We start from the raw sequence: 19321 nt of genomic DNA on the forward strand, positions 1-19321 counted from the left end.
TCTTTAAACATAGTCTGCTAAAGAGGAAGCTTAACAGGACAGATACAGTTCAAAGAGGAGGCAACACAACAGAAAATATCTAATCATCCTATTGTCTATTCTCTGTCATTGAATGCTAAGCACCCAAATCTAGGCAGCTGAGAAAGTACATGAGGAAACTACAACCCTGACCAGTTTCAGTTTCAGAAGCTGTATACAGTACAGATACACATACAATATTTTACTTGTTTACTTTCAAAGAAATCTCAAAAATCAACAACAAAATTTGTAGGAGAACTAAATATGCTCTTAACCAAGCCCCAACATCACAGTTTCAATTTGAAATCTTAGCTGATGGTACAGGAAATCAAACAAAGATACAAACACAAAATGTGTTGAATACCAGGCAAGACAAAACACACTGACATGACTTTGGGCCTGGAAAACACTACAGATACAGAGATTTGAAATTTCCTTTCTGCTCTCCATTTTATCATTATTCCTTGATCACCAAAAAAGTAGTGTAAAAAAAGACAAAAAGGATGACCTGAAGAGGCAGATGAGTAAAGTATATCATGAGCACATTAAAAAATGTACTATGGATGAAGGGCTAAGGGCTTTCCAAAACACAGATAAGTGGCACAGCAAAGCATCTGAGATAGAAATGACCTTATTACCAGTGAACAGATTAGCTCTCAGAGCTCCAGAGTTTTGTTCACAGCTACCCTACTAACATGTTAGGGGAACCTGGGTAAACAGTTAATCTGCATATTTCAATTAGCTTTTCTAGAAAACAGAGGCAACACTTTCATATCACCTAAATATGATATTTATCTGTAGCGTGCCCTATGATGTTTGCACAGAAATGGCTGTCAAAATGGCTGTCTCATTACTATGAGCCTTAAAAAAAATGGAAGATCAGGTTACCAAAGACTGGCTAAAAGCCGTAAGGGCTCCAGCACATACCAGCAAATTCTACATGAATTGCCTTAGAGACAGCAATACTTCTTTTTACATTGTACCTCTCGACTGCCAGTAAAGAGGAGAAGGAAATGAGCGTGTTTCAGTGCTAAATGTTATTATCTGCAATAAGAAATAGAAAGAAACAGTACATACAAAAAAAAAAAGAAAGAAAAAAAGTTAAATGATTCTGCAAAAGAAAATACCCTGCTTCTCACACTATGATTTAGGGACTTTGCAACTCAGTATGAAACCAAGAAAGTGATTTATATTTACAACTAGTATTTTTATATTTACAACTAGTACTTCTTCCAGATACCAAGCACTAGTAAGAAAATAAGTATGTTTTGTGACAGAAAAAGAAAGCAAGCCGTACGTGGGAAGATCTCACTTATAAGCTTTGCTGCTTTAGGTTTTTTCTCCAACATAGGCTCATGTTAGGGGCATTCATATGCATTACCTTCATGTAGTAATTTAGGCTGCAGAAGAAGCAAAGTCCAGCAACAAACATACTAAAGGTATTGAAAACATCTAAAAAGCAGCACAGTATGTTTAAAAAGCTACAAGACACTACTGCAGAGGTTTTTTTTTTTTAACAAAAAAAAAAGTAAAAGAGAATGGGGAAAGAAAAAGTATTTAGACTAAAGCAAAAGAGAGAAATTAGACCAAAGAAACAAAACCAAAAAAGATTCAAGAGAAGAAAAAGGGGAATTTCTAATGTTTCAACCTCACTGAAAGAGGTTTTGCTTACATTTTTTACAAGTCCCAGGACTTTGCCTTGAGTGACTGCAAAAAGACAAACCTATTCTAATGCCACATGTGTTCAGAGGATTATGGGAGGTGGCTGCACGTACAAAAGCTGGGGTAGCAGAAAGAGATGCAGCAGTGTTCACTAATAAGCTGAACTCAAGGAGAGGCTGATCCTGCACTGACGATGACAAACGTGGCTGTAAACAGCAACGGAGCGAGATGCTGACACTCTGCTAACACAAGGTTACACTTCCCACTATGGAGCTACAAGGCAAATTTTAATGGGCCAAGACCGACAGCTAGGGAAATGAGTGTCCGCTCTCTGCTGCAAAAATTATAGCTTTTCCCATCCCCCTCCAACTCATTCTCCACTGTCAGTACTATAGCACAATGACCTCTCATTTGGGAGTATTGTTCAATTGGGACAGTTTCTTTAAGGACACCGGATAACTCAAGGGTTTAACAACGTGACACAGAGTCCCTTACTCCAGCTGGGTACCTCAAAACATCACAGATCACAAGCAGACTGAAAGAACAGCTATGCAGTAGCAGTTAGGAATGTGACATGAGTTTGTAGGGCTCCATTTTGAAGGCCATAAACCTTAGCACGGTGTGCTCTTAAGTCCCATAGGGCACAACAGGATATGACATGTCAGGCCATATCTAGTTGCATGATCCCGCAAAATGCTTAAGTCCTCTTGCAAGCAACTGGAAATCCTTGCTTCTCCTTGATTCCTGTTCCCCTATAGCAACAGTCTATAAGTGTAAAGAGTATACAGAAGACAGTGCCACTGAGCACAGAGTGGAAAGCATTTAGCATCTTATAGGCCACAATGTTCATTAAAATCACAAATAAAATATGACTGGTTTGATCATCTCATGACATTTGCTGACACAGCATAAGATGTTTTAATTTGTTGTTTTCTCATACTTGTGCATAACATCACTAATATGTTCCAAACGGAGGTCTCGAGCCTGTGAAGTACTGAACACTCTCAATCTCCTATTTGAAGATACTGTCAAAAAGAAGTCAAAGAAAGGCAGGCGATATCAAGCAGAATTTGTTTATGAGTCTCTTTTCTTCCTAGATTTCTCCTCCCAATTTTGCAAGTCTATGAAAACATGTATTCTTCTTCAACTGCTTAGCATCAAATTTGAAATCAGCAATGATATGCCTGAGGGTATGGCTTGCCCATATGGAGCCATTTGTTGGATTCATGCCATAGTTGTTCTGGTGCTTCCGTAAACATTTTTATGACACGGCACCATGTGCCTATGACTTGTAGGCTTTATGGACCCAACTCTGCTCCATGCATTAGAAGGGAGCATGGTACAGAGAAGCCACAGTACTGTGGTGGAAGTCATGTCATCTGGCTCACAGAACTGAGCCACTTATTAAATAAGGCTTCTACAGATACTCAGCTGGAAGCAATAATGACTCCTAAGTAAACGTGAAAGAGACTGTGGGAGTTCAGTGTTTAAAAAAGAGAAAGAGAGAGAGAGAGAGAGAGAAAGAGAGAGAGAGAGAGAGAGAGACAAAGAGAGAGAGAGAGAGATTCCACCTTTCAAAGGGCTCTAACTAGCTCACATGCAAGACTCACCATTGTGAGAGTGAAGTTTATTTTGGAGTTCTTTGCTTTTATAAACATGTGTACATACGTGTGTATGTATGAGTGTATACATTCATATAGAAAGATACTCAACTGCTATGTGTTTCCTCTGAGCAATTATTCAGCTGTATATACAGAAAAATATTAATCAAAGCTAATGTTAGAATCTGCCCCGAGAAAGAGAATGAACTGTAGAACAGTACAGGTTGTGATGATCTGTTGCCTCCTATGAGCTTCCTAAGCGAGGGAAAAACAAAACAAAAAAAATGATCACAAAGCACATGGTGTCAGTAACAACATTCAGTACTCTCAGCACATAGATATCTATGCAATTAGGGGATGGTAGAGTGGTACTGGGCTATAAGGCTTTTCACTGCAGAGTTTAACAGAATTCCTGAACAGCACTCTCATTACTTGTGTTTTACTAACCCTTCCCAGTTCACAGCCCTTACTTACATCCCCCTCTTTCAAGAACCACCTTCTGTGTTCTCCAGATAGTTACAAGGCAAAAATGCTTTGATTTTACCAGCATCACACCTTTATGGAAAGTACTTGATTCCTGTCTCCTCAGTCACTGAGATCTCTCACTGCAAACAGCTTGTGTTCAGTAAACCAGAGAAGGAACTCAAAGAAAGGATAACATGTTTAGGACAGCAAGAAGGGATAAGAATTTTGGCAGGTTCTAATTGAGTTATAGATGGTTGAAGAGGAAAGAAAAAAAGAAAAAGAAGGTTGTAAAAAAAATGCAGCTCAGAAGTCTAGTGGCTCAAGTCCCAGCATGCAGCTCCATAAAACAAAACAGAGTTCTCTTAGTTATTCTCATACACACACACACACACAAAAAAAAATCCTAGAGCTCTTTTCAAAACAGTTATAGAGTCAAAATATTGGATCACATGCACTGCTAGCTGCCAGACACTTCTAACTCATGCTGAGTGTGTCTGAAAATCAAGACAGCTTGAAATGAGGTCTCCAAGCAGCAGAGCTTATTTCCTTAGACATTAGCCTTAAAAACCTCAGTTCAAATTATACTGCACAGATCCTTCTTCAGACTCTTCACTAATAAGCACTGATCAACAGCATATATTGCACACATTTAGGACAGACAGACTCTGCTCAAGGACACCTCAGTGCTCGGACAAGCTCAGAGGCCTAGGTGACCCACATCTAACCCCTGGAAAGGCAGGAGGTGATGGCTACAGGTCAAAATTCAGAGGTCATCAGCAGGACAACATGATGCAGCTTACACCTTTTGAACGAAACACCAACTCCTTAGAAAAGCAAAAAAAAGGGGGGGGGGAGGAAGGATGTAAAATGATGCAGCAAAGAGTGTGATTCATGTATACTAACTTATCTGAAACAAACAATATCCTGCTTCTTAAAAAACTCACCAGTGGCTCCCGAGGTGCTGCATTTTCAGTTGCAGGGCAGGAACCAGGCTGTAAAGCAAAAAAAAAGAAGAATGAGGTTGTATTGCCACCTGATGGACATAATTGGAAATGCTCCTCTGTTAAGGCCACACATTATCTGAATAGGATTTGGGCAGACACACTTGGTTCCTATTATCAGTAGCAGTTCTGTGATGGACTGAGGACAAAAAGGTCCAGATCACAGAGGAAATTAGTTCCAGTAGTTCCCATTTAAATAAACAGAATTCCCAGAATCAGCAGAACTTGCTCTAGGTAGACAGTAGTTAAGTGCCAGAGAAACTACAGAGATGTCATGAGAGAAATCTTAACTCAAATTCTGAAATATGTGCTGCACTGAACAAACACAGCACGAAGCTGGGACTCCCTCCACTGAACTCCTGGTTGCAACATTTGTCACATTACATGGTATAAGATAGGACATCTCATTGTCTATCACAGAATCACAGAACGGTTGAGGTTGGAAGGGACCTCTGGAGATCATCTAGTCCAACCCCCCTGCTCAAGCAGAGTCACCTGGAGCACGTTGCACAGGATTGCATCCAGGTAGGTTTTGAATACCTCCACAGAAGGAGACTTCACAACCTCTTTGGGCAACCTGTTCCAGTGCTCTGTCACTCTCACTGCAAAGAAGTTTTTCCTTATATTCAGGCAGAACTTCCAGTGTTTCAGTTTGTGCCCATTGCCTCTTGTTCTGTCGCTGAGCATCACTGAAAAGCATCTGGCCCCATCCTCTTGACAACCTCCCTTAAGGTATTTGTAGACATTGATAGGATCCCCCCTCAGTCTTCTCTTCCCCAGGCTAAACAGGCCCAGCTCTCACAGCCGTTCCTCATACGGCAGATGCTCCAGTCCTCTAATCAACTTTGTAGCCCTATGCTGGACTCTCTCCAGTAGCTCCAGGTGTCTCTTGTACTGGGGAGCCAAAAACTGGGCACAGTACTCCAGATATAGCCTCATCAGGGCTGAGTAGAGGGGGAAGATCACCTCTCTTGACCTGCTGGTAACACTCTTCCTAATGTACCCCTGCATACTCAGGATATGAAATGAGGATAATAACCCACATGTCTCATAAGGACCTGATGAGTAATTGATGTTTGCAAAGACCTTTGAGACACTTGAGGGAAGAAATTCTGAAAAAGCCCACAGTATTGCTATTAAATTGGATGCAAAGGTACCCCACTCTAACTCGGTCATTTATTTCTCCTCTATAGAAGGATTAAACTCAATCTGACACTGAACACCTCCTGTTTCTGATATCTAGTAAAGGATCCTATTCTTTCTGTACTACTATTCCAAAGATTTCAAAACAGTGGTGATTTAACTGAACCTCACAGTACCTTAGCAACACTAGTTAAATAGTACCATTCTTGTTTCCTACACAGAATCAAGAGACTGAGTTTCAAGGCCAATGCTGAACACCTCTCCTTACACACTAGGAAGGGCTGATTAAAGCAGGACAGCAAGTCAAAAAATAAACTAGATCTAAAATTTGGGAGCATGCATTCTCCAAGCTCACCTATTGCTCATATTCACTCACTCACTGAGAACAGGCACAGCTTTTTAGCAGAGTTCCATGTTTCACCAGAATTAGACTCTCTGAGCTTGTTTTCACTGCTGAAAGAAAGCAAAGTTTGATCTCTGTGCATCTAACATACGTCAGCTCTCCCAAAGTACAGACATTTAAGTTCTATCACAAAATAAATTTACCCTGGTCAACAATCTACTTTGAAATGCAATTCATATGATGTTAAGATTGCCTCAACTACATTGCCTTCACTGTGTATTTTATCTTAGGAGAGCTGACACATACTGGTTAATCTCATTAATAAAAAAATGCAGTTTTATTAGTAATGAAGACAAGTTTTGAGTCTCAGAGAAAAGGGGTCCTATTCACTGAGTACAGACAAAGCTAAAATTTTCAAGTTACACCATAAAATCCTCCAGTTGTATGAATCACTTCTATGCACTATATTACACTTTAAAGTATCTCAAGATTTTCCCATCTGCAAAATACTCAAGAAACATAGATAGAAATAAGTATTTACCACAAGAGGGTGCCAGTAACTCAAATATGCTCCAACCTCAGCTGTATCCAGATACATACGCATCATTACCAAGGTCCAGCTAGATCCCACAGCTAGGCAGAGATTCTTTAGGGAGCCTTCATGCGACATCATGTGCAGCCATCATCATTTTTGTTACTCCACAGTGTATCTGCTAAAATTTAGGCCCTAACAATTTGTCTAATATAAATGGTGACCAGTGCAAATATCAGCGTGGACATCATACTGGAATTCACATTCCTCGGTCTGTATGTGATGGAAAGAATGATATGGTATATTGAGAAAAGCACATCAAAGCATAATTTTACATGCCCCCAATTCCCAGCTATCAAAAAGAAACTTCTCTTTTCAGGCATGTCACCAGATTGCTATTCTTATATGCATGGTATCTCTGCTTTCAAATCTTTTCTAGATGGATGAAAGAAAAATAATCGTCTCCCCTTCCTAAAACAGGGAAAACACATGAGAATCAAAACAGGAAAATGGCTTCCATGAGACTGAACCTGTTTAGGTTGTGGATGAACTTATTGGTGTATGTGCTCTATATTATTTTTCAGTCACATCTCAAGCCTAACACAGGTTATGTGGCTAGTACTCTAAAATATTTGGGCCTGATTCATAGCATATTGAAGTCAAGGGAAAGATTCTCATCTAATTTGTTTAGCACCAGATCAGAACTGCTGAGGAGAGGCAGATGAAGAGCAGCACACACAAAAATCCTGTTGAATACTTTGAAAAAATATATACAGCTGTTAACTAATACTTCCATGGAATTATTCCGCCAAGCTATTTGTGTAAGGTTGGCTCTTTTTAAAAATATGCACAGTTTGCTCTTTGTAGCAAGTTTCAAGAAAAATTCAAAGCATTTTACAACACTACTTTAGCTGACTTTGCAAAGAGAAAAATTATAGTTGTGAGGAGAAAGCAGCAGAGCCACAAAGAAACCATTCCCCTGCACTAATCACCATAGACTACGCATCTCCAGAAAATTTCCAGAGCATCATAAGCAGTAGAGCTTATATATTCTGCCCTCAGAAGCTAAACTGATATTTATGGACTGCCAGTCCACACAATATTTGACCAACCTGGGAAATTGCCCAATGAGGGATCCAAAATGAAGCCTTGGCTCCTGTGAGAAAACATGTATTATATTGATATGTAAGAGTCAAACCTGAAGACAAATACTCCAATATTCTACTTGACATCTACTTGTTAACAACCTGACAACATATATTTGACTAGTTGGACAATTTATGGCCGTATTGGCCAAAGCTACAATGATTGTAAATGCACAGAGAGACCTTTATCTTCCTTCCAGCAAAATTTCCAAGTACAAGGCATTGTGCAACAGCTAAGAAACTAGTATTGTAAGGCAAGAGACAATAACCCTCCAGATCACATTAGCTATGAGACAAGTCAGCAAAAAATTCATCCTTTCCATGTGATGGCTGTTTAATCGTCTGTAGGGAATGGAAACAATGAATACCACAGTACAGAGACCAAGCTACAGGCAGGTAGGGAGTAAAATTTACCTGCATATTGGTTAATGCTCCAGCTATAGAACTAAGTCTCTGGAGCAACAAATCAGGCATATTACAACATATTTTAAGTGTTTCAATTTCTTCTTCACATGAAGAAAAAGAATGAAGCTCCAGTGGATATAATGAAGCTTTAGAATTAATATGAGTAACATCTGGGCCTTTGTACACCTCTCTTCCACATGAAACCACAGGTAACACCATCATCAAGTATGAAAGGTGTTAGAACACCAATGCATTCCTTTCACATTACCACCTCTCCTTTCTCAATCCCTTGCATTAAAATTAAACGTGATCTGTCCTTATCATAGTAAGCCTTATATTTAACAGACAACAGAATCTTGCATACGGAAACCATTCTGCCTGTCTTGCCTTAGTGGCTGCACTACTATGTTGGTGCCAAGACCAATTCAGCCATTGCCTCTAACAATTTCAAACTTTCTATGACTCAGACAAGCTGCATACTGACTTCTGGGTTAGAGGAGTTTCAGCTTCTGCATGTAATTACACAGATAATTAGGTATCGTTTTGTGTCCCAAACCAAACAGCTTGTAAAATGTTAGACATGGTTATCTAAATCAGCAACATTCCTGCCAAGTATTTTTACGTGTTTCAGTTTCTCTAACACTAAAGGAATTCACAGTTTAATGGAATATTGGAGGCCAGGGTTGCTGGTTTGCTGAGCCACCAAGATTCACCAAATACACTAGCCAAGTATTCGTTATCAAAGAAATACTGATAGCCAAGAAAAATCAGAAAACAGTTACTGTATTTACAGGCCATATCATCCTCTTGCTCTTCCCTTTTATTATTAGGAACATGCAGAGAGAGAGAAAGGATCTTTTCTTCTGTTGACTTTTTTTAGTAGAGACATTGCTAAAAGACCCAAGGAATATGATTTATAAACAAAATGAAATATTTCAAAATCTCTGGAAGAAACATTTATGGACTTTTCTCTATCTCTGTAAATCATTTAATTTGGGCTGCAACACCTCATCCTTTGCAATGCTTAAGGCAATATATTAATTCATGAGAATGAGAAAATGAAGCTAAGTAAAACAGACAATAAGGCAAAAAGAATCAGACAATCCCTTTTCAACAGCTAAACTAACTAGATTTGTGATAGGAATCAAATATGAACATATGAAGCAAGGTAGAGCTAGTACTCCTAGCCTTAAGTTGAATGCACAGTAACAAATAAACAATCATAATCAGTGGTAGAAAGTATTTTTTTTTAAGTTCTCTCAACATTCAGTGAGTAATGAGCTCACCTTCTTTTTATTCACATTGATACCAGTGTCAAAACTACAATGGCAGCATGAGAGGACTGGCACTTACATTTTGTTATACCAGTAAAGATACTTTCACAATTTGGTTTTACTGTGGAAATGTCCCCTTAAGCACCCATCTACTGTGCTATGCATTCTTCAGTTGGAGATCACACTTACTGTTTCTGGTCAATCCTGCAAGGTCCTGTCAAATCTCACCCAAACCAAGAGAATCTGAGAGCATTTAACACCTCTCTGCTCAAGTTCTAAGTGAGAACATGCAACTAATGTCATAGATGTACCCAAAGGTGAAGGTTGGAGATACCACCACCAAGCACTGGTGGTCTTGAACAGGAACAAAACTTCTGTCTCAACGCAAGTGCACAGACTTGAAAGTGGGGAAGGAGAGAACATAAATTAGAAGCAGGGCTGCTCCTTTTGATAGGTGTGTGGAGAGGCTAAGGATTAGTATGGCTATTTTGCAGCTAAACTTGATATTGCCTTGCATACCTGAAGCAAGGCAAGTTGTCCTTCAAACAAGCTATAGCACTAATGAAGTCATGACAGGCCAGGAGCCAAATGACATTCAACTAATTTTTGATTGCATGAGAACATAGCATTTTTGCATATGATGTAACAGAATCCAGCAAGAGAGGGGTTAACTGACTATGACCCCCTGCAGTAGCTTCAGACTGTCTTCTTCCTCCTCAGCCACCTAGATGCAAAATAGTCTGTCTGTGGTGAGAAATTACTTTCTAGCAGCCTGTATGCAGAGTAAGGTATCCTGTCTTCCTCATATTATTCCTGGCATAGAAAGCCCATTTTTTACTGTGGAGGCAGTGACAAAGTCATTTTTCTGAAGCTCTTAAATGTAAAACCCATAGGTTCTCCTGTTGCAGCTATGAGGCTCACTAAAGATCAAGATTTTTCCAAAAACTAAGCCTTCTTTTGAGGTAAAGCAACACTAAACAAACGTTTGAGTGAGTGAGTGAGAGAGAGAGAGAGGATAGTATATCCAAATTCATGAGATCCTGATTGTTTCTTATGCAATATGTTTGCAAATTTACCAGATTTCTTTCTCAGGAACCTATAGTCAAGAGCCCTACAGACTGCCCAACAAGCTTACAGATCAGTCTCAGTTTGTTTCAGATTTCCTCCTTCTGAAGGCATTCATTCACAGCATGAGGAACAGATCAAAATGCCTGCACCTCAAATTGTTCTTGATGAATGCATATGACCAATGCAAAACTGCCCAGCAAGCCCACTGTCAGTTTGCCACTGTGGCCTTTCACAGTTTATGAGATGTGTACTAGTTAGAGTATGAATTTTAAACATTTTATTTCAGTTCAGTTCAATCTTATTCCCTACAAACTTAACATCCTCAGTCTAAATTAAAAGAATCCACAGAAAGGCTCACATTAATTTAGTCAAAACATCATAGATTTAAATGACAGTGTATAAAAGCTTGTTGGTGGCAAACTTAGCTTTATTTTCTTCCCTGTTGCTGAAATAGCAAATCTTCCATCTCCTGTCCACTCTCTGCCCCCCTCAGGGACTATTGTGCAAAATTCCATAGATATCACATACTCAGGAGTCTATCAGAGGGACTAGTGGGATGAAAAGGGTTCCAGAATGTCACTAAATTGAAGGTAGAGTTTTCAGCGAAATTGAGTTACCTACATTGTATCTAACTACATTGTAGTTCTACTTTCCCCTCTGGCTCCACCATTCATTTCAGTTTCCAGTTAAAAAAATCACTGATATTTTTACACTTTCTTGAGAGTATACCTAAACCAGTGAGTTCATATGTCCCTTTTTCCCTTCACACTCGGTTTTTGTTATGTCTGTTAGTTTTGTCTTTTTATACCATTGGTTCAAGAACCTTCCTTCTGCTTTACTGTTCCTTTTGAATATGACAGTCTTCCTTTCACAATGTTTTGTCTAATTGATACTCTGCCTTATTTCAAAACCCAGCTGACACGACTCGCCTCCTTTCTCTCTCCGTGTTTTTTTTTTTTATATATATATAAAAATACTTTACTGAATTTTACATACAGACCCAAAAATGAAAACATGCCTACTGTCCAGGGACCTGACCTAAATGGCTCTTCCAATTAGAACTGCATTTGGCTATTGTTTGGCAAATTGTGCCTCATATCAGTTCAGGCTACCATACAAGGCAGGAAGCCAAATTACAAAACCAATCTCAACAAGATATGAATCTCCGAGATTTCTCCAAAGTACACCGAGTCAAAAACAATGCAGAGAATGAACAAAACCACTAAATATGATGTCCTGGTCCTCCCCAAAAGACATTGAACATGATGAAGCAACAGTCTCACTTGGAAAGGGAGCTGTTTGCAGCTCTTTTTGCTCCAAGCTAGCCAAAGACATTTTATATATGATGCCTGGGCACCCACCACTCTGCCCATCAAAATCCTAGGCACCTCAGGGGAAGCAAGAAAAAGAGCGAGTGCAACATACATGTCGCCCAGCCGCTGTCACGGGCCGCCTAAGGACAGGCGCCCTCCTCCTTGTAGGGGCACTGTTGTGACTGCATCCAGCGCAGGTGCCCGGCCATTGCCGGCGGCACGCTTCCGCTGCTGTGGGGGACTCGGGCTGCCCTGCAGCAGGTCCCCTCTCTCAGCGAGCGGCCGTTGGGGCGGCGCGCGGGCGGCCGTTAGCGGCGCGGCACGCGCCCCCCTCTCAGCGGGCGGCCGTCGGGGCTGCGCGCGGGCGGCCGTTAGCGGCGGGGCACGCGCCCCCCTCTCAGCGGGCGGCCGTTGGGGCGGCGCGCGGGCGGCCGTTGGCGGCGGGGCACGCGCCCCCCTCTCAGCGGGCGGCCGTTGGGGCGGCGCGCGGGCGGCCGTTAGCGGCGGGGCACGCGCCCCCCTCTCAGCGGGCGGCCGCTGGGGCGGCGCGCGGGCGGCCGTTAGCGGCAGGGCACGCGCCCCCCTCTCAGCGGGCGGCCGTTAGCGGCGGGGCACGCGCCCCCTCTCAGCGGGCGGCCGTCGGGGCTGCGCGCGGGCGGCCGTTAGCGGCGCGGCACGCGCCCCCCTCTCAGCGGGCGGCCGTTAGCGGCGGGGCACGCGCCCCCCTCTCAGCGGGCGGCCGTTAGCGGCGGGGCACGCGCCCCCCTCTCAGCGGGCGGCCGTCGGGGCTGCGCGCGGGCGGCCGTTAGCGGCGCGGCACGCGCCCCCCTCTCAGCGGGCGGCCGTTAGCGGCCGGGCACGCGCCCCCCTCTCAGCGGGCGGCCGTCGGGGCTGCGCGCGGGCGGCCGTTGGCGGCGGGGCACGCGCCCCCCTCTCAGCGGGCGGCCGTCGGGGCTGCGCGCGGGCGGCCGTTGGCGGCGGGGCACGCGCCCCCCTCTCAGCGGGCGGCCGTCGGGGCGGCGAGGCCCCCGCGAAGCGGGCGGGAGAAGCGGCGCGGGCCGGCGGCACGGCGCGCGCCCCCAACCGCCGGCCGCGCCGGCAGGAGGCGTGGGGGGGGGGGGGGAATAAAGAGAGGGAGGGCCTGCACAGCAGCCTGTCCTCGCCCTCGCCCCGCGGAGGCCGCGGCGCCCTCGCCTCGCCCCAGCCCGCCCGTGCTCTGCCGCCCGCCGCTCAAGCCGAGCGGGCAGAGCGCCAGCCCCCATGTACCTGGCTGGGCTGCTCTGCTTGCTCCGAGGAGGCCATCTTCCTAGACCCGGCTAATCCATCCACGCCCAAACGATGGAACGCCCTCACCTCCGGTCCCCCCTCGCCTCACGCGTCCCCACCGCCTCGCGCTCGAGACAGAACGAATCAAACTCCGGGGCATAGATGCGCCCTGCTGGGAACGACTCCTGCGATGAGTTTCCGGCCTCTGCAGCCTCCTGGCAGGCACAGACGTAGGGGTGTGCCTCGCTCAGCGCAAGCCCGAGAGTGTTAAACGCCCTGAGTGTGAAACCGTTCGTGTTATGGTGCTAACTGATACCAGGAACACAGGTCGCTGGGGCCCTGCAGGGCATTCCCAGGAGCTGGGCCTCACCCCCTGTGCAGGGTACCTGCAGAGTGGGTCTCGCCTACCTTTTTGTGAATGGAGAGTGGGTTAATTGAACAGATTTCATGAATAAGGTGTGAGGATCATCCCTGGGATGAATGATTTAGTACCTGGCCCTCAGTCAGGGCTTCCTCACCCAGTGGCTTGGTGGAAGGACGGTGAAATCCATTCCCCTGCCATTTCACTCATTGACAAAATGCACATTGATTTCAGCGGTGTGGTGGCAGCCCTTGACACCTGAGTTCATCGTTTTTGTTTATGCACATAGTTATTTATTATTCATTATTATTTTACTGTTATAGCTCCCAGAGTTGTGCTGGGTGCTAAGAGGCATAAATAGTAGGTCTGGTTTTGAAAATATTTATGCAAGTGACTCACTGTATCCCAGACTAATTGCGTGAGGAACGTCCATTCACTTTGGCCTGAGGATTCCCACCTGAACAGGATTAGTCTGAGATAGGCCAAGGCAGATTTATTGCATGCCTGTAGTTTTTCTGTTCCTATTATGGTTTTACAATCAGTATACTTGCCTGCAAGAAGATGTATTATTTCAGCAAATTTATGTTTTCCATTGCATATATTTTAATTATTTTAATAATTTTAATTGTTTTACTGGTAATTTAAAAGTTGCCAACGCTTAAATGCTTATTTTACTGAACTTCCTATGTAAGTCCTTGAGCCTCAAACTCCTGCAATTGAGGTAATCTCTAAGAGAAAACATAATTTTCAGGGTAGCTAAAAGGCTGTGGTATGCACAACTTAGTGAATCACAACCAGCACGCACAGACACTTATTTTTTAAACAGTTGTCAGCAAACGGATTGTCTCTGGCGATGTTTATTCTCGGGGACGAGCCGCCTCCTCGCCGGGCTGGATTTACCCGGTCTAAGCGGGGAGGGGGCGCGGCCCCTTTAAGGGGAGCGGCGGGGCAGCTCCCAGCATGCCCCGCGACGGGGGCAGCTCCCAGCGTGCCCCGCGGCCGGCCGGGCCGGGGCGCCGCTCCCGGCGTGCCGCGCGGCGATGGCGGCGCGGCTGAAGCGGTGCGTGGTGCGGCGGCAGGGCGCGCGCGAGCAGCACGGCGTGGCCGCCTCCTGCCTGCGGGAGCTGCGCGACAAAGGTGAGCGGCCGCTCCCGCCTCCCTCCCGCCGCGCTCCCCGCCCCGTCTCACCGTGTTTCTCGTCCCGCCCGGCAGCCGGCGGCGCTCTGGCCATCGACGAGGCCGGCGGGCCCATCAGGCTGGTGCTGGCGGCGGACGGCACCATTGTGGAGGACGAGGACTACTTCTCCTGCCTGCCGGCCGACACCGAGTTCGTGGCGCTGGCTAAGAACGAGAAATGGTCCGGCAAGAACCGAGGTACCCCGCGGGTGCCGGTGCGGGGCGAGGGGCAGGCGGGGCCGCTTGGAGGAGTTGGGCGGACGCGGGCAGAGGAGGAGTGAGCTGTACGGCCCGGCTCCTTCCCCTCGCACGGAAAAGGGTCGTGCGCTGCAGGACTTGTCCCTCCACAGAGCAGCGAGCAAACAGCAGCCAGTGCGAGCTGTGCAACTGAGAGGACCCTGGGGGGCTAAGAATGGAGACTGCCTCAAAGTTGTGCCGTCTGATCAGCCACGCAGGGGGGCTGAGCTGTGAGACACCGCGTTCAGCAAATGACAGTCTAAGTGCTCTGTACCAGCACTACAGATCTTGCTTCCCGATTCTGACACTGAAGCCAAAGAACCTAAACAGTGGTAAACAGCTTCAGTCAGGAAGTCATGACTCTCCTTCCTATCTTAGTAACTTTAAAGTTTCCATCTTCTGGCTGATGACTCTTTTGTGGCAGATGGTGGTACTACCTGGCTCTCAGAGTCTATAGATGAAGTGGATAGTGCTGTAGAGAAGTGGAAGCAGTTGGCCAGGCAGCTGAAGGATGACCTGTCTAATATAATTTTGATGTCTGAAGATGACCTCCAGGTACAGTGGGAAATTCCCTAATTGCTCTTTTTTTTTTTTTTTTTTTTTTTTTTTTTTTATTTCTCCTCATCCACTTATCTCAGTAGACAGCAAAGAATCAAATAAGGAAACAAGTTGAAATTCAGCTGCTGTTGTCTGGCTGTGGTTCCCTTTCTCCTCAAGGGAAAATATTTCTTCCCATAGAAGCAAAAGTGTTGGAGAAAGATGCTCTTAATAGTTGTCCCTCACAGCATGGCTTTACAATTCTGGTTGTGGAAGGGCAAAAGTCAGCTTCTGGCCAAACAGCAGCTGAGGTAGACTCCAGACACCAGCTTAACGTGTCAAAAGGCAGGGCTGACCAGCACTCCAAGTCTGTGTAGTCCAGAGGGTTTTGCAGACCTCTTGTGAGCTTCGAGAGCTTGTCATTTCAGTATCTGACCACTTCTCACTTTGTTTATGGTGAGACTTGATGACACATGTCTCTTTTTGTCTTCTTGCAACCTATAGCTTCCCAAATGCCAGACTCTGTTGGCTTTCCTTTCTGTATTGCCATGCACATTAACAAGTGGTAATTTGATTGCTAGGAGTTTTTAGGATTGCTATTCTAAATCCACATGGTTCCATGCCTTCCTGAATGCTTTTTGGCTGCTGGTGAAGAATGCTGTCTGGTGGAATACTACTACAGCCTCTCATAACCAGGCTGACTTGCTGTGATGTGAAAACCTTGTAAACATATAGGGTTTCCATGAAGGTAGGGGCTCTGTGTCGCTTGAGAAGCTTGCTGTTTATATTGTAATTGGTGTAATGGAATGAGTTACTAAATCAGTCCATATAACAGGAGCACTCTTGTTGTTTTTAAGGTGCTTATTGATGTACCATGTTCAGACCTGGCAGAGGAACTTGAGCAAAGTCAAACCAAAATCCAAGTTTTGCAGGACACCCTGCAGCAGGTGCTGGACAGACGAGAAGAAGAACGCCAGTCAAGGCAGCTCCTGCAACTCTACCTAGAGGCCCTGAAAAATGAGGATAGTATCCTCAGCAAAGTAGCAGGTAAGGGAGCATTAGGTTGCTAGAGAAAGACTTTTCAGAGAAGATTGAAGTGGTTGAGTGGAATAAATAAGGGGAGAAGAAGGACTGGAGTAAGTCACTTGCTGAGCAGCTATTTATGTGATTGATGTAATAGCTGATGAGCATAATAATTCTCTCTCTGGGTGAGACCAGGAGTACTTCCATTGTAAGCAGGGGGACACAGCAACATCCAAAGCTAAAGACTGGGGAAAAGCTTAACTTGTTGGTAATCTTGCATGTCCTGTAACAGACTTCTGCATCTAAACACTAGCATTATACCTTATTAATTTCAAAAGTAATAAAGCAGTTTAGGCAACTCTTCCTGTCCTATGTTTATCACAGACTATAATGATTATGCTACCTTTTAGAACCTGAGACTGTACCAAGAAAGGAGATGGATGTGGTTGACGCAGGTACCAGCAGTACAGGCGTTTCAGCCAAAACAGCACTCAGTGACCAGATCCTTGCTGCTCTGAAAGAGAAACCTGCCCCAGAACTCTGCTTGGACAGTCAAGATTTAGAGGTAGGTGAGAAACAGCCATCTTTTGGCACTCCCTCCAGAGAGAAAGGTTATGAGGGAAGCTGTCCTTGCCTCTGAAGGCTCTGCTATCAATATATCTCAATCTGAAAGAGATGAGATGTACTCTGTTTCTGCGCTTCAGTAACTCCGTTCCCCTGCTTGAAGCTCCTCTGTAGTATCCTGCTGATACTCTTCCAAGTACTAGAATTAATTCCCCCAAAAGCCACAAGAATCTTGTTTTGGATCTCTGCTAAATCTTGGTAATTTGATCAGCCAGTACTTCAGCTGTCTCACCAGCTTGTTTTTGGATGCAGATGCATCTAGCTTTATATCTTTTATATCTCCAAATCAAAGTAAAGTGTACCTTATTTTGGAAAGCCCATCCGTAGCTTAGAAAAAGTCTAGGTAAGATTTAACCATTACAAAGTAGTGAATTAATTTATTTTTTTTTCCCCGGTTACTATGAACTTGTTACCCTAGCTTCTCCCTACTGCAGAAACTAAGTAACTGCTTTTTGTTACTTTGAACCTCTGAATATAGCTTCAAGCTGTAAGTAGGGTTAAAGTTTTAAAGAGAAAAAGCACTGTAGCCCAAATGATAGAAAATGGAAGCCAGGAAGTCATTCCAAGCCAAATTGCTGCCAGTATTAAACAGATGCCTCATTACTGCTGTTCTTAATGTGGGTAGACGGGTTAATGGTAGAGAAGCATTTTTTTTTTTTTTAAGATTAAAAATCTGTCTCTTATTATAGCTGGTTTTCAAAGAAGACACAGAAGCCTTGGCCTTGGCTCTAAGCTGGGACAAGCAGAAAGCTGAAGCTCTTCAGCAAGCCTGCGATCAGGAGCTCTCTAAGCGTCTACAACAAGTGCAGACTCTGCATTCCCTGAGGAGCACATCAAAGGGCAAGAAAACACTACCTTGGGGAGACTGGCTTAGTTCAAAACGGAAGAAATAAGGCTGTGTAGCACTGCTTCAAGTGTCAAGGAAATACAAGTCTCTTTTGCATTAGTACCAACACAAACAAAATACATCCACGGTTTGCTGGCCATACTGTGGTCTGGCTCTGGACAACTAAAATCTGGACATTGTCCTGAGTTAAACTCCTATGATGACTCCAATCATGTGTAACTGAAGGGACTTTGACTTTTTGCAGAATACTAGAACAATGGTATTGCTAAACATAGCATGCAAGAGTTCAGCTCTGAATACTGTGGTGTGAGCCAGAAACTTCCATCTGATAATACTGGATCTGTCCTCTGAAGCCTCAGGCAATATGCTTACCTTGTCTTCCTTCCTTTACAAGGAAAACAGTGGGAAAATATCTACCTCACAAAGGACGCTGTGAAGCGCAGTTAATGATTAGAAAGAAGGCACTTTGAGGGTTGCTCACTAAACACACACCACTCATGCTTTGGTAGGATTTATTGTGATTGGGTCTAATTAAACTGTCATCATAGTGGGTTGTTTTTTTTTTTCTCCTCCCCAGCTGCTGTCTGGCTCTGAGTTCCAGCCTGGGATCTAGAAACTTGAATTCTCATGCTAATTTCATCAATGAAAGCAAAATTAAAACCCTTTAACTTCCTTACTATTTCTGCAAGGTACACCTGCCTCAGGTGCTGTACAAGCACTAGTATTTCTAACACAGAGCAGAAGTGGAAAAGCTTGTTTTGAAAGGCTCTGGGGCATAAGTCCTTGCGTTGGGCCTGTCTGTATTTCTGTCTTAATCATTGGCACAGTATCATGACACTTTTTTTTGTATTAACTGGCTTATTTTTAAATTGGTTGAAGTGGGTTTTTTGAATGTCATTAAAACAGTTTTACGATACTGTTGAACTAGTTTTGATATTCCCACTGGCTGCTATGATTAAAGAATGTGGTGGTAAGTACAAGATTATCTCAAGGATAGAGGGAGAACTTGTATTTTGCCCAGGTCTCCTAAAGTAGAAGTATTCTGTATTTAACCCTTCTAGAGGTATTACTTAGGTATGGTGCATGTTCACACTGGTGACACTACACTAGAATTCTCACATAGCTCACAAAATCTCTTCTCTTGTGAGAGCAGAAGATGTATATGGAAGAATCTGAAAGCTGAGCTGAAAAATTGCTGAGAATAAGTCTTACTGGGTGCAAATGTTTCTTCTAGTTTCATGTAAAACCCCTTGATTCAGTGTAACCTTAAACAGTGCTGG

General features: G+C 44.2%; 2 protein-coding genes across 4 annotated transcripts in view; one reads left to right on the forward strand and one right to left on the reverse strand.

The window, feature by feature from the left end:
- The window catches only part of PEX14 (peroxisomal biogenesis factor 14), an 80341-nt gene extending 67049 nt beyond the window's left edge, over positions 1-13292 (reverse strand). The window contains exons 1-2 of the mRNA XM_062593354.1: positions 13237-13292; positions 4691-4738 (exon numbers count right to left, since the gene is read on the reverse strand). Coding sequence (XP_062449338.1) covers positions 4691-4738; positions 13237-13272 — 84 coding nt within the window. The 5' untranslated portion in view covers positions 13273-13292. The remainder of the gene's footprint in view (positions 1-4690; positions 4739-13236) is intronic.
- Positions 13293-14637: 1345 nt separating this feature from the next.
- Positions 14638-18965, forward strand: DFFA (DNA fragmentation factor subunit alpha). 3 transcript variants are annotated; one of them, XM_062593307.1, is made up of 6 exons: positions 14638-14734; positions 14810-14971; positions 15435-15565; positions 16405-16594; positions 16981-17135; positions 17884-18965. In XM_062593307.1, exons 1-6 carry the CDS (start codon positions 14638-14640, stop codon positions 18085-18087), a joined length of 939 nt encoding a protein of 312 aa, XP_062449291.1. In that variant the 3' UTR covers positions 18088-18965. The 3 variants fall into 3 exon arrangements, with proteins under 3 accessions (XP_062449291.1, XP_062449293.1, XP_062449294.1); XM_062593309.1 differs by lacking the exon at positions 14638-14734 and adding an exon at positions 15129-15342 and having other exon boundaries at positions 14887-14971; XM_062593310.1 differs by lacking the exon at positions 14638-14734 and having other exon boundaries at positions 14888-15339.
- Positions 18966-19321: the final 356 nt, after the last annotated feature.

Source organism: Rhea pennata, chromosome 22 (assembly GCF_028389875.1).
Source record: "Rhea pennata isolate bPtePen1 chromosome 22, bPtePen1.pri, whole genome shotgun sequence".
In the NCBI taxonomy this organism is placed as follows: domain Eukaryota; kingdom Metazoa; phylum Chordata; class Aves; order Rheiformes; family Rheidae; genus Rhea; species Rhea pennata.

What these genes read in the sequence shown, in the direction of transcription:
- DFFA (XM_062593307.1), top strand. Translation starts at nt 14,638, where the DNA reads ATGGCGGCGCGGCTGAAGCGGTGCGTGGTGCGGCGGCAGGGCGCGCGC. An exon ending in TGTCTGAAGATGACCTCCAG is followed by an intron (nt 15,566 to 16,404) that starts GTACAGTGGGAA and finishes GTTGTTTTTAAG; the next exon opens with GTGCTTATTGATGTACCATG. An exon ending in TGGACAGTCAAGATTTAGAG is followed by an intron (nt 17,136 to 17,883) that starts GTAGGTGAGAAA and finishes CTCTTATTATAG; the next exon opens with CTGGTTTTCAAAGAAGACAC.